At 42.7% G+C, this 15,683-nt stretch overlaps 1 protein-coding gene across 5 annotated transcripts in view; it reads right to left on the minus strand.

The window, feature by feature from the left end:
- CFAP61 (cilia and flagella associated protein 61) overlaps positions 1 to 15,683 on the minus strand; it is a 150,733-nt gene that overhangs the window by 78,539 nt on the left and 56,511 nt on the right. For all 5 annotated transcript variants that reach the window (XM_082234208.1, XM_082234209.1, XM_082234206.1 and 2 more), the window contains 2 exons: positions 14,552 to 14,758; positions 10,822 to 10,956 (listed from right to left, as the gene is read on the minus strand). In XM_082234208.1, coding sequence (XP_082090334.1) covers positions 10,822 to 10,956; positions 14,552 to 14,758 — 342 coding nt within the window. The remainder of the gene's footprint in view (positions 1 to 10,821; positions 10,957 to 14,551; positions 14,759 to 15,683) is intronic.

Raw genomic sequence — 15,683 nt, forward strand, 5'->3', positions numbered from 1 at the left:
AATCCAGATTTTCTCATACTGTACTTTCTCCTTTTCAGAGTATTCCTAGTATGAGAAAATCTGAACTGAGTGAGAAGGAATTGTGGGATGACAGTGATCTGGAGGAGAACATCATGGAAGTACAGGAAACATACTATTCATATTAAACAACAGTGTGGATGAGCGTACTGTCTTTTCTGTGAATGCACATAAGACAACAGAAATACACAAAAATATGTTTCCCTACTTTCAGAACTGCTATAGAATAAGTTTTGAAATTCTGTCTTGGTGTGCCATACAATTAAGCATCCAGATTTTATACTTAAATTAATAATCACAGCACAACTGAATAGCAACAATGGGATATAAACAGAAATGTGCATCTCGCTTTGGGGGCATTGCTGAGTATTAGTATTTGAAGAATAATATTTATCTCGCCTTTCCAAACAGCTCTCATCACACTCAGCAGGATATCAACCCGTAAGATTTGTGCTAAAGGTTAATGAAGAAAGAACCAGCTTTGCAGGCCAGAATGAATATTCCAGTTTATGGAAAACAACATTAACACCTGTATACTACTGACATCATGCTTTCAAAGTGAAGATAGGTCACCTTACTTTTAATTTCACACATGCACATAAGTGGTAAACATTCAGAGCATTCTTGTTAATGATGCCATCTGCTGCCTCCTCATAATTGCATAATGCTCAGGCTTCCAGACAAGATGTAATGGCAGCAATACACAAACCTGCTGACATTTACAGTGAGAAAATTTATGATCACCCATCAGCTCAAAACAAATGTGTTTGCATGACTGCTAGTGCTATAAAATCATCAACTACATGGAACAAGTGATGGTAGAATAAATAATGGGTTTTCATCCATGCATGTTTTACACAAATCATTAGCAATTTGTTACTCACGTACAACAGAATCTTGAGCAACAGTTACTTCTTGGAAAATCACTCTCTACCTTGCTAAATTAAAGCTGTACTGTTGAACCATACTTAGTTTTACACAATCTCATCTACAATATCATAGATTGATGCTTTACTAAAAGGCTAGATTCAAAAGCACATGTATCAGGGAGTAAGTCCCATTCAGCTCCTTTGGATTTCTATATTATTTTCAGCTGATCTAAAAACGACCCAATTTCCACTTCATTTTCTTGAAAACTAACTGCCCTTGTTGCCAATTTTGGCACTACTGACTCTATGGCTCTGATGCATAACAAACGTTGAGTTGCCTTCTGAAAAGACTTTTGGTTTGTGGGATTGCTATGCATTGGCAAACAAGTGAACTCTAAAGAATATCCAGCCAACGTTGTGTCCAAAACCCACTTGTCCACCTGCTCTTCCACGTGTGGGCAAAGTGCAGTAATCTGCCCCCAACAGACCCATGCACCAGTGCAAGTTTGGTGTCAGGCTGAGGAGTTCCTTTTGTGAACTTAAAGATGAATATGGAGACTTTTGTGACTAAGGTCCTGCATGCCCAGATGAGTGCTCTTTCAGTTCTAACATGCATTGAAACCTTCACACGGGAGCAAAAAGTGGTTCTGATTAGTTCTGAAAGAACTGCAGGGCTTTAGACTTGTGCTTATCTTTCTCAGCGATGGGAAGCAACTTTTTCTTATCTCAGGACTCTATACTAATACCACCTCCAAAACGGAGTGCTGACTAGCCTGGCCTGTGAATCTGGGTCTACATCCCACTTTGCATAACTAGCTAGGGAAGACGATTATGAGGGTTGATGTTGAAAAGTAGTGCAGAAAATTGAGAGAAGGCTTAGTAATAGGTTCAAATACTCAAATTTAAGGCATTATGTGAGCATCCAGTCTGAGATGCATATGTTGGGAGCCTGTATCTTGTGTTTATGATATAAAGGAAATCGTTACTATGCCCAGGTATTAATTAATTTCAAAACAATTCTTCCTGAAATAAAACACTGACTTATTGAAAATAACAATGGGAGAAATAAGGAATTGGTATGATTGTTATTATCGACAGTTGCTTTGCTTTGGCAAAATAAAGATCCAGAAAGTTGCTGGAGTTCTTAGTTGCTTCTTTGTCCAAAGTTTAGGATTGAAGTTAGATTACATCAGAGATTACTAGTATTTCATAGTTGATGTAATTCATACCCAGTGCCTTAGTTCCTAACTTTTCTTTTGGCCTGTATGTTTGTTGTCATGAAGAAATAACTTTTTGAAAGCAGACACAAGTTGAAAGAGGAAACTATTAAGGCTTGACCTTAAATCCCTACTCTTTTTTTTTTTAACTTTTGTTAATTCCCCCACCCCCGCCCAGCACACTCCCAAGTTACAATCAATGGTCATATGACAGATATAAAAGAAAAGAGAAACAGAAAGAAAATAAAATACAGCAAAGGAGGTTCCCCCTGAAGATATATGAGGAAATGACATGTAAAACTGCCCTTGAGACTATGTAATTTAATTATTTGATGCATTTTATACTGCTTATCAGGCAGAGCTCATAAAGAAATTTCCCTCTACTCTCTCTTGAGAAATGCAGCACCTTTCCAATTAGGACATGATCCACTGATGAGTTTTTCTACCTTCCCTTCTCACTTGCTCAGTGCAAGCAGCTGAGCAAACCTCTGGCACAGCCATCCTTGGATCTGAGAGCTGGCCCAACCACTGAACATGCTAAAACAAAGCAAAACACCCAGACACCCTGATGGTGTTTCTATAATTGATGGGAACAGTTACAACAGTTTCTAGCCTATGAACAGGTTCCATTTGCTTATGGTGTCTTGTTGATCCGAGAAGAGGCAGTTGGGGCTCAAATTGTTGCATAAATGTTGGGTAGTGTAGACTTAGAAATCCAAGGAGGCTTGGGGTTTGCCAGAGCTAAGGCGTCTTGAACCATCACTGTGTCTCACGGTGAAGTGTAACACAGCTAAGATATGGATGATGCCTTTATGATTTGTCTGCTATGATACTGCTGATGGTGCTATTCTGATTCTTTCGGGTTAGAACCAAGTGAAAAACCAAGGGTGGTGCCCAACAAACTGGTTCAATTACTGGAAGAACTTTGGACGGTGCAATGGAACTTCTCCCTGTGTGCCTTCTGCAACCTTCTTGAAAATTTATCCAAAGGATTGGGAGAACCCCCACAAAGATTTGGGAGGCATGTGGGGAGAGGAGAAGCAGGGGAACTTCTATCGCATAGTCATAAGCCCTTGTGTTAATGGACCTCCCTTATTGGCTGACTCCCCACAGGTCTCTCTCATTCAATATATATATTAACCCCATTCCATATTCATAAGCCAAAGTTTGTCTCATTTGCCAGCCTGTATGCCTTGATTGAGCCTTCAGCTCAGCCTATTTACTAAATCTTCTGCATAGATTCCCCAATATGTGTAACATTCTTGATGAACATATTTTGTACTGGATATCTTAAAACTATGGCCCACCAACTTTCTTTATTTGTTAGCAGGTGGGACTACTTTGTTAGCTTTTATCAGCTGTTGGAATTCTAGATTTGTATCCAAAATTTATTAGATGAGGTCCGTCTGTCTTAAGTGAATTGAAAAACTACATTTGTATGATGCTCTGAAGAAAGTTTTGGCACTATCTAAAGGTGTAGTTATGGCTCACCCAAGTGGCAAGGAAATGCACAATTTGACAGGCAGGCTTTAAAAATCTTTTGATGTGATATACAAGCTACCAGATTCCATGCAGATGGCTTGTAACTCCACCACTCATTCTTTATGGTGCATGAGAGACTATTAAAGGTAAAGGCAAAGGACCCCTGACAGTTAAGTCCAGTCTCTTATGACTCTGGGGTTGCAGTGCTCATCTCGCTTTATGGGCCGAGGGAGCCGACGTTTGTCCGCAGACAGTTTTTCTGGGTCATATGGCCAGCATGACTAAGCCGCTGCTGGCGAAGCCAGAGCAGCACACAGAAATGCCGTTTACCTTACTGCTGGGGCGGTGCCTATTTATTTACTTGCATTTTGACGTGTTTCTGAACTGCTAGATTGGCAGGAGCTGGGGCAGAGCAACAGGAGCTCACTCCACCTTGGGGATTCGAACCGCCAACCTTCCGATCGGCAGGCCCAAGGTTCAGTGGTTTACACCACAGCACCACCCGCGTCCCTTGAGAGACTATTACCTTTGCTTAAACTAGATGTACCTCAGCTGACAAATCTTGTACACGCATGAACACAGCCCCCCCACCTCATCTACATTCAGGGATTCCCTTTCTTTCTGACCCATGTCTGAAATCTTATGCTCATTTGCCTCTTTACAATATTGGTAAAATCAGATAGGACATTTCTTCAATAAATCAGCAGCAAAGCCGTTCAGCTCCTTATATTCAGCATGCTGGGGACAGTTGTGTCCACTCCATTCAGGGGATCCAAGCTGGTGGTCTGCTCTTACCTCAGTAGCTGTTAACTAATAGATCTGGCTCCTTACAAGTCAGATCCTGGCTCCAAGAAGCAACCATGAGGAGGAAGACCACTGGTGCAAGCCACAGAGTTGCTGAACCCAGCCTCAAAGCTCCCCAACTGGGAGATAGCACCCCTTGTGCCATATCATCATCATGAGCTGGTCTCCTTGCTTCACATCTCCTGACACTTTTTCACCAGCGTATACAGCAAGCAAGATGGGAACTGACTGAGATGTGACCAAATGCAAGGCTCTGAGGCAGAGACCAAACTAACAGGCTTGAAATGATATTTTTTTTAAAAAAATAATAATATAAAGATCAGGGAACTGAGACATTACCTGGCCTGATCCCATCACTGCTCAAGAATTTTCTTGGTTTGAGGTCTAACTGGGCACCCTGTAGTTCAAAGATGGGGAAGCTTTGGCTCTCCAGATGTTGTTGAGCTCCAGCTCCCAGCAGCCCTATGGCCAATGATAAGGGATGGTTGGAGTCAGTGGCGTAGCGTGGGGGTGCCAGGGGTGCCGGCCGCACCGGGCGCAACATCTGGGGGGGCACGCTCGCTGCCTCCGGAGTCGCCGAAGAGCCTCGGGCGCAGGCTGTAGCGGAGCCGCATGTCTCGCGGAACCGACAAGCTGTGCGTGCGCCCGGGCTGAAGGCGCCCGGCAGGCAGCGGCTCTCAGCGCTCGCCGCGGAGGACACGCCAGGCAGCCCCTCTTCACAGCCCCGCCTCTGCCGCTGCTGCTGCTGCAGCTGCTGGGCCGTTGCATTTTCCTCGCCTCTCTGCCCCCCCTCCTCCTCTAGGCAAGCGGCATCGTTTGGGCGGCAGCGCCAGCGGCAACTCGCAGGTTAGGGGTTGGGGGGGGCGCAAATTACTTGCCTTGCCCCGGGTTAGGGGGCACAAATTACTTGCGTTGCCCCGGGTGCTGACAACTCACGCTACGCCGCTGGTTGGAGTTGTAGTCTAGCAACATCTTAAAGGCTGCAGGTCCCCATCCCTGCAGTGCAGTAGTTCCTTCCTCTGATCAGTTCTCAGTGGTGGTTGATATGCTGAATCCACACCTAACACCTCTCCCAGTTCAGGACCCTTTCTGTGGATTCACATGTTAATATTCACTCAGATTGCTTCTCCCAGGGTAAAGCTGGCAAAATACTTGTGGGAGTCATTATAATGACTGTTTGTGGTATTCAGTGGCTATTGCGTAGTGATACCTTGCTCTTAATTCTTGTAATTCACTCTACGCGGGGCTGCCCTTGAAGCTGTCCCAGAAACTTCGGTGGAGTACAGGGTCAGATTTAAGGTGCTGCTTTTGACCTTTAAAGCCCTTCACGGCCTAGGACCTTCGTACCTACTGGACCGCCTCTCCTGGTATGCCCCACAGAGAGCCTCAAGGTCCATAAATAGCAATACCTTAGTGGTCCCGGGCCCTAAGGAAGTTAGATTGGCTTCAACCAGAGCCAGGGCGTTTTCAACTCTGGCTCTGGCCTGGTGGAACGCTCTGCCTCATGAGACCAGGGCCCTGCAGGATCTGATTACTTTCTGCAGGGCCTGTAAGACAGAGTTGTTCTGCCTGGCCTTTGGCTTGGAGCCAATTTGATTCCCTGCCGCCCTCTCTTTCTTTTTTCTTTTCCTTCTCCTGCGATGAGGCTACTTTTTAATATTTTAATGTTTCAATATTTTAATGTTGTATTTTAATTATGTTTTTAAGTTGTAATCATTCAACTTGTTTTTATTATTGCTTGTAAGCCGCTCTGAGCCTGGCCTTGGCTGGGGAGGGCGGGGTATAAATAAAAATTATTATTATTATTATTATTATTATTACTTCCACAGCCAAATATTCTGGTGCCCCACAGAATTGGCTGACAGACCCCAGGACTCAAACTGTAGCAAATTCCTGGGAAGAGTTAAGCAGTTAAGTTTGAGCTCCAAACAATCTTCATTTGGGGGAACTATACAGACTCCTGAAAAGATCAATTGTACAGCCAACAGGATAAGCAGCAACAGGCAAACAGGTTCATAGTGGGAGCCTCAGGCTTTGTATGGGCAGCAGAGCTGCTAATATGGAGTCCTGTGAGGTCTGGATTGCCAAACTGAAAATGCATAAGCTAATGCTTGTGCAACAGCAGCTTTCATCATATAATGGTCACCAGTACGCCATTATCCAGGCTGCAGTTGATCAGTGGACTGGGATCAATATTCTACCTGTCTTTGGATTAGGAAAAGCAAACCTGTATTTCATAAACCATTACCAAGCCGAGAAATCTTTCAACAATAACAAGAGATTCTGCAGCCTTTTTGCGTTTGCAGCAGCAGGAGAAACAACAGTCTTGAAGTACATAATAAAACTTAACAGAGTGCAATAAAGATACAATAAAACATGAACAATGGATGGTCAGAATCAAGAAGTAATCAAATAAACATATTACATTTTTATTCTGCATCATGGAACAGTTATTACTGTTAATTATACCACCTATTTCAGGGTCATATTCATAATTTAAAAAGACAGATGGATAGCAGACTGCTTCCAGATGGTGAGAAAGTAAGCTGAAAATAAATGTTTAAAATACAATTATTAAAAATTAGCTAATCTCAAGCTAATTATTCACATGGGATAATAATAATACTGTCAAAAGATATTCTGTTTAAACCACATTTCCCTCTTGATCCAAAAGGGATACTCTCACTGAAGAATCTGTTCTCCCTGTGAAACACCTCTAACTATTATGGCTTATTGAAGAGCCCATTGGTATCCCTATATCTGTGGAATTTCCTGTGACCTTTATTCTCTTCTAAACCACATGATCAATTTCCCCTTCCTTGGCATCCTTGGCAGTGTCCTGACAAATGAAGAAACCATTACTAATTGAATAACTAGCTGACTGGAATGCGAAAATACATTGCTCTAAATATTTATTCTTTTCTTTTCTGGAGTAAAATGGAAATATTAATAGTTGCAGACTAGCATTCCAATATAACAGATTTTGTAAAGTTATTGACAAAACAAAAACACTTGTACAATATATAAATCAAGTTAGCTTTGTCAGGAAGAAAAAATCCAAAGAAAATTGAGCAACACACATACAGAAATATTGGTGGCAATCCTAAACAGTAAGCACAGCAGATAGATGATTTAAAAGCAGACTTATTACCAAAGGGTTGTATCCAATGTTAGTCCTACTCAGGGTAGAACCACTGAAAATAATTTCCATGAATAATTTAGGTTCATTAATTCTAGCCTCTCTCCATATGAACCTACCCTGGACCCCGAGATCATCTTCTGAGGCCCTTCTCATGAAAGGTCCAGAGGGTGCCAACATGAGAACAGAGCCTTTTCTGCAGTGGCTCCCCGTTTGTGGAATGCTCTCCCCAGGGAGGTTTGGCTGGCGCCTTCACACCTTATACACACAACAAGTTCCTCTTCAACCAGGTCTTTGGCTGACTGACATCCAGTGCCCTTTTAAAACGTATTGTGGAAAGGGGGGTTATTGGGTTGACTTTGCTTTTGTTGTTATTGTGCATTTTCTTTTTTTATATAATGTGATCTGCCCTGAGATCTACAGGTATAGGGTGGAATACAAATTTAATAAATGAATACATAATTAAACAAACAAACAAACAAACAAACAGTCTATTCTGAGCGTAACTTAGTTGGATACAATCCAAAGAAAGTATTTTTTTCACACAATAATTAATTATCAAACAACAGCAACTTAGTGCAGCATGCACAAGGCTTTCTTCCATCATGGAGCCTAAAGGGACATACATGTATGTTTGAATCCAAAGTAGCCCTATGTGAACATTCTGTCAGCGCAAGGTTTTCTGCTTGTGAAACTGAGTATTTCCTCCTCTCCTCCCCTTGCACATTTCCTAAATCTGGTCTAGGGGTTCCTCCCATTGTGCAAGTAGAAACCCATATGCTGATAGGACTGCCCTTGGTTCCCAGGCAGTCTCCCATCAATGCAATGACCAGACCCAGGCATCCTTTGTTTCAGCAAGGTATTGGCCTCATGTGCCCTGAGACGTCTGGGGTCCAATACACCTTAAATGTTAGAGGCTGTGAGAGGCCAGAAAGAGATGAGTTTATTATTTGCTTCTTTATATAGCTTTAGTGCTACTTTCCTATAGTGTCACTTTTCACAGGCAGAGAATTGGCATGGTAGAACAAAGGACTAATTTAAGACATTTCCCCCCCCCCATACAGGCAACCCCCCCCCCATTTACACAGGGGTTACGTTCCAAGACACACTGGTGAAATCACATAGAAACACTTTTTCCTTATGGCAACTGAGGACAAGCCGGTGACGGGAACAACCAAGATATAAGATAGGAGAGGGCATATGGGATGCAGCTAGGACAGAAGATCTGGACAGCAATGAGATGGCTGGTAGGGGAATTTGGTGGGGAAATGTCACTGAGAAATTCTAATATGAAAATTCCAGGAATTAAAGGAAGGCATGCTGGGAAGAAGCAGAAAAGGGACATGAGAAGGGAATGTGGAAGGGATCAGAACAGCCGATAGAACAATATATATGTGTGGAGGATGGAATCAAGGCATAAATATGTTAGTATTTAATTAGGTTTTAGTCCACTACCAAGATAAACAAACAACAGATTCCTATTTTGAAGAGCATGAACTAATCAGAAAAGAGGGTCTTGAGAAAATGGAAACCAGGAATTATTTTAACAATAAATATATAGAGAGAAAACTATATATTAATATAGATATATAGTTCTATAGACAATGAAAGAGATGTGTGTATATAAAAGTTGTTTTCAACTAAAGGATTCTTCATAAATGAGACAGCAAGCACAAGAAAAGCAGGGTGAAATTGTGCTAGAAAAATGTAAAATGTAATGGTTCTGAGGATTACTAAAAGATTGGGACAGAAAGGAAGGAATGGAATTAGAAAATAGAAGTACAGAGGAGATTTCATCATAGAATAGTAGCAGAAAGTAAAGAAGTAGAGAAAAAGTTCCTAGAAATATGGGGGGAATTCAAAACCACAATCTATATGGTTGAGGCACAGTTTGAAACATTTTAGCTACTTGAGATTTGTGAAGCCAAAAATCTATTAAGCAAATGTGAAATGGAAAATTTGAACTGTGCTATAAGTTCTTTGTGTCAGAAAAGTAACATTCATCATAAAACCAATACAAAAACCTTTATGTATCTTTTTCTAGGTGATTTGCAAGTAGATGACTTAGCACCAACAAAGAAGAGGTATCTTGGCATATTTCTTCCTTTGTTACTTAAACATGGGAATGAACAGATACACAATCCATTTTCCTTGTTTTAAAAAATTCTGCATGTCCAATTAGCATCAGTACACTATTTCTGTAAACTGCTTTGTGTGCATTTGTTTTTTTACAGTCAAGCAGTGTACATGATTTTATGAAATATAAATAAACAGCTAAGAAACTAAAAAATACACTGAGAAAAATGTAAAGAATATTGCTGAATGCAGTTGTAAATGTGGGTCCATTTTATGTCCCCCAACCAGAGAAAGGTGAATCTGTGTGCAGGAATAGGTTTCCACGCTTAGATGTGCAAGGGGCAACTGTGGGGGCACAAAATCCCCCATGTCCAACAGCCACATGAAGAGACTCTGATTTAATGATCTACATGCACAGCAACAGATGGCACACCTACTGCGTCCAACACCATTCTCAATGCGCACACCACGTCTCCCTTGTTGGGGCTGGGGACATGATTAAAAAGGGATTAGACAAATTCATGGAGGATAGGCCAGCTATTTGCCATAATTTTCAACATGAATTTTCTCTTCTTTCAAAATCAGCATTGGTATATTTTTATTTAAAGTGCTGACTGCAGATACATAGCTAAATAAATCAATAAATAAATGGCTATACAGGAAACTCAGAGGTGGTAAAGCATTGAGTTGCTGGGAGTGGACAGCGAGAGAGGCTGTGGGCTCCAAGGGGCATCTGTTTTTGGCCACCGAAAGGAGACAAAGCTGGGCTAGATGAAACTTTGCTGCTATGGTTCAGCAGAGCTCTTTTTATGACCACAGTCAGATACTGCTTTTTTCACTAGTGCAAATGGCCTTTATGACGAGGGGGGAGCTGTAGAAGGAATTACAAGCCCATGACTTTGTTTTTCTGGGAAGGATCAAACTGCAGAATAAAACAGTCTGATAAAATATCCATTCTGTGAATCTGACCATTTTAAATACTTAAATTATTATTATCAACATCCTGAATAATTGAAAGGCTGCTAGTTGCAATTCTCTGTTTGAAATACATGCTAAAAAAAGATAGCAGAGCACGACAAAGTAAGGGCATGAACATCAGGTTCAAGATAATTAAGAAGCAGCACACCAACATTAAGACAGTAATGTCATCCCATCTGCCAAATCCTACATTTAGTTGGAGCTATGCCTTTTGCTTACTGCTGCTTCTGTTACCCACCTGATCCTTAGAGACCTCTTTTGCTGGAGCATTTATGCCAAGTTTTTCCAGAGGATAGACAATCTGTCGTCTTGGTCGCACGGGAACCATGTAATGAAGGGCAGATGTCAGGGAATGGGCACAGGGATTCTGGAACTGAAGGACAACAAGCTATATTTTAGCGCAGATAATGTCATAAAAGTGCATCACAGATGTCTGTAGCGGTGCTTTGTGAATTTAAGAATTCTTTATCCTCTTGATTAAATCCAGAAGAAATATCACCAAAAAATAAATAAACACTCAGAGCAGAGGAATGGATTGCAGCTAATTCCTGACACTAATGAAGATAATTATGAGAGTAATTATATTACTATCTCAGTGGGAACGACAGATAAACAAGTGGTTTGGTTTATGGGATTTTGTAGCACAAGTAGTTTCCCCACAGGAATATATTCCTTCAGTGCAATCATGAATCATCTTCATCCATGCTCATTAAGGACGTTACATGCTTACTGTTCACCTCTGGTTGTTTGGCAAAGGAGAAGTTAAACATGCACATAGAAAATGCACATGAAGTAAAAAGTCATTTTCATTCAAATACAAACGTTGTATTTCATTCAAATACAAACGTTAATGAAGTAGCATAAACGTGAAGGCAAAAATCTCCATCCTTCCATAAATACAGGAATAGATTAAAAATACATTTACCTTACTGCAAGTTTAGGTAAATAATCTGCATTTAAACAACAGTTGGGGAGCAACAGGAAATGCAAAAAACAAAAAAGTCCCCCCCCCCAAAAAAAAGGTCTGGAACCTGCTGTTTAAACAGAAATGACATCCCATTAAAAAACTTAATTTTCTTCAGTGTAGAAGAGAACCAAGTGTTTCTAATGCTTCTTTCCTGCATAATTTCCCCCCATTTCAGCTGCATATACGGTAGTTATATTCAGGCATTCATTCACTCAGTCAATCAATCAATCAATCAATCAATCAATCAATCCCATATACAATTAGCATTACGCAAGGGGAAAGGAGGGCCAACTTCTCGGGCTGCACACACACACACACATCAGACAAGGTTCTGAGTCTTCTTTACATGCATAAGCTTCCCCCATGTGACCAGGGTTCCAAATCAACAGGCTGCCCAATTCAGTTCTTTTTTTCTGCTATGTGGATGGCGGCAGAGCCAGGCAACAGGGATGCAAGAGAGGGGATGGGGCCTGATCCTACTCATGCCTCATGTATTTCTAATTGTGTGAGGGCTTGAATGCCTGAATAAGGGTAACGGTAATATTTCAGGTCATAAAATGTAACTTGCTCATCTGAAATTGAGATCTTAAAAAGGGCTACGAACAGCAAGAGCACTCGGTAACTGTGATCCAAAGAGCCATGTGCAACATTCCATGTATGCACTGAGACTTGTCCTGCTCTCCCTTCTCCTGGCATCCCTTGAAAAGGTGCTTCCAGGGACTAGGGGAGTCATTTTCCAGAGCTTAAAAGAGGCAATGGAGCATGGGGAGCATGTGCAGAGGTATTTCTTTGGATCGAGGCCCATTCCTTCAGAGTTTACACTGTCTTTTTTGTACAAAGGACATTTTCTTGAGCCCTTGTTCAAAATCCGTCCATCTTCAAACATTTGAGGCTGACCTACCAAAGCTTATGACCTTTTAGTTCCTAATGCTAATGAATATCAAGATGAGAGAGGGTGCAGGGTCATGTATTTGAAGGAAGTCCTTTGAGAGTCCTCTGTCAAGAGCTGAGCATTCAACTGTTCAGTATGAGATGAGGGAATAAGGCTGCATCCACACTATTCCTTTAAAGCACTTCCCCCCCTCCAAAGAATTCTGGGCACTATAGTCTGTTAAGGGTTGTTGGGAATTGTAACTCTGTGAAGGGTAAACTACAGTACCCAGAATTCTTTGAGGGAAAGAATGTGTGTTAAAAGGTATAGTGTGTGCAGAACATACTGAAATCTGTGATCCTTATATTTTTATCCCTCAAATTTATGTCCAGGTATGGAAACTTGGATGTAAAGGTTTAAAAATAAAGCATGGTGTGTAGGTGGCTGGTTTGCACCCTTATTTTATAGGGAATTTCTCTAAAATGGCTATCAATGTGACTACAGCTCTAGCTAAAGCAAGCTGAATTCCTCAGGTAACCTCATCGTAACCCAGTCGATACCATTATTTTAAGCAAGTAAATATCAATAATGAAAACAATGTAGAAAAAGCTATTTATTCTTTTTTAGGCTTTACTATTGAGCCATTTTGAAATGAAGTATCCTAAACAAAAAGCTTGTCCTATGCACACTAAAAGGAATGTGACCCAGAAGCTCATTGGATAAAAGTACGGTTGGGCCCTAGAATTAACTATTTAAAAAGGAACTGCATGAAGAATCTTCTTTCCTGGAGGTTTTCAAGAAAGTTCACAACGTAGCTCTTGCTGATGGAAATAAGTTGAGACAACCAACTGACTCTCTTCTAATTCTAGGATTCTACATAGAAAGCACACTTCTGTGGATTTTAAAAGACAAATAGATGCGACTATACACAATACATATAATATTAATAATTAGTAATTAATTATCATAATATATCCTTCTGGGATTCCCTGGGAATCTCTATTGCTTGTATTTATTTCTAACTATGTACCGTATTTTTCGCCCCATAAGACGCACCGGCCCATAAGACGCACCTAGTTTTTTTGGGGGGAAATAAAGGAAAAAATTTTTTATTTCCCCCCCAGGTGCACTGCGCTAATCCCGAAGCTTGGGGCGTGCGGAGCTCAGCACGCCCCAAGCTTCTGGGTGCCGGCAAGGTCTCCGCTAGCCGTGGGAGAGCCGGGCGCCTCTCCCAGGGCTAGCGGAGCACTGCGCTAATCCCGAAGCTTGGGGCATGCGGAGCTCAGCACGCCCCAAGCTTCTGGGTGCCGGCAAGGTCTCCGCTAGCCGTGGGAGAGCCGGGCGCCTCTCCCAGGGCTAGCGGAGCACTGCGCTAATCCCGAAGCTTGGGGCATGCGGAGCTCAGCACGCCCCAAGCTTCTGGGTGCCGGCAAGGTCTCCGCTAGCTGTGGGAGAGCCGGGCGCCTCTCCCAGGGCTAGCGGAGCACTGCGCTAATCCCGAAGCTTGGGGCATGCAGAGCTCAGCGCGCCCCAAGCTTCTGGGTGCCGGCAAGCAGTCCGCTAGCCCTGGGAGAGCTGCGCGGCTCTCCCAGGGCTAGCGGATCGCTGCGCTACACCAGAAGCTTGGGGCGTGCGGAACTCAGTGCGCCCCAAGGTTCTGGGTGCCGGCAAGCAGTCCGCTAGCCCTGGGAGAGCTGCGCGGCTCTCCCAGGGCTAGCGGACAGCTGCGCTAATCCCGAAGCTTGGGGCGTGCGGAGCTCAGCGCGCCCCAAGCTTCTGGGTGCCGGCAAGCAGTCCGCTAGCCCTGGGAGAGCTGGGTCTCCCACAGCTAGTGGATAGCTTCCTGAAGCCTGGAGAGCGAGAGGGGTCGGTGCGTACCGACCCCCCTCACTCTCCAGGCTTCAGCGAAAGCCTGCATTCCCCTTCATTTTTGGAGGGGAAAAAGTGCGTCTTATAGGGCGAAAAATATGGTAGGTTAGAAATGGTTTCCAATTGTTACACGTAGGTGTACATTTTTGTTGGCAAATTCTACATACACCCAAGGGAAAGAGTAAATAAAATTAAAAACCAATCAGCAACATTTACATATATAAAATCAATCTACTTCTTGACTAAATGATTATAGTTTACCTTGCCATCTTCAGGCTGAGGATAAATAGGGTAATAGAGACAAGATTTGTAGGCTAGTCGAAGCATCTCCTTCATAAAATGTTTTGCATAGTGATGAAAGACTGGATTCAGCGCAAAATGGTAAAGGTGACCATGTTCTTCCTGCTGGTGATGACTGAAATAAATAAAGTCTTCAATGTTGTAGTGTGAGCGAATATATTCTATATCCTGGAAAACATGAATTCAATATACTGATTAAGGAAAGAGCTGTGCTTCTGTTTTGGAACAGCTATAAGGCAAATATTTGTATTCGTTTTTCTTTCAAGAAAGAGAGATCACTACCACCAAGGAAGTAACTATACACCAGGAAACTCTCCTGCACAAGTTCCATGTCAGTGGGATTTGTGCAGATCATTTCCCAGTTGCTTGTACTGTAAAATGAGACCATATAGGTAGCTTTTAAAAATGAAACAGTAGCTTTTAAAAACAGTATTGCATTTATTTGCACACTACCGTAAATTTCGCTCCATAACACACAGTTTTTTTCTCCTAGAAAGTAAGGGGAAATGTCTGTGCGTGTTATGGAGCAAATGCCTACAGATGGCGGGGGAATCTGCTGCAGTCGTGAGCAGTCCGTGGCTCGCTTTGAAACAGCAAAGTGGGTGTAAGCGGCTCCTGTCAGCTAGTGGAGCCGGGGAGGAGGGAGAGAAGCAGAGCGGGGGTGGCTGCTTTAAAACAACCCCTGCTCTCTGTCCCTGCCTGCAGTTTTTTGCTGTCTGATTTTGGATTAGCCACTGTAGGAGCTGTGTGTGTGTGTGTGTGTGTGTGTGCTTGAGCTATCGTTCTCCTCCTGCTGCTTCCCCTTCACTCTCCCTGCGCCCCTGCGACTTTAGAATTGACACTCTGTGTGTCTGTGTCTGTGTGAGGGCTCCTTCTCCTTCTCCTGCTTCCGTTCACTCCCCCAGCGCCCCTGCGACTTCCAGCGCCCTGCAACTTTAGGGCCAGTTCTCTGTGTGTGTGTGTGTGTGTGTGTTTTGACCTCACTGCGCTTGTTGGGGGAGAGTGTTGGTCGCAATTTTTCTTGATTTGTCTCAGAGTGGTTACTATCGTGGTTTCCTTGCTGGGGAGGAGGGAGAGAAGCAGAGCCTGCTTG

This window comes from Podarcis vaucheri (genome assembly GCF_965113315.1).
Source record: "Podarcis vaucheri genome assembly, chromosome: 8".
NCBI classification, from domain to species: Eukaryota; Metazoa; Chordata; class Lepidosauria; order Squamata; family Lacertidae; genus Podarcis; species Podarcis vaucheri.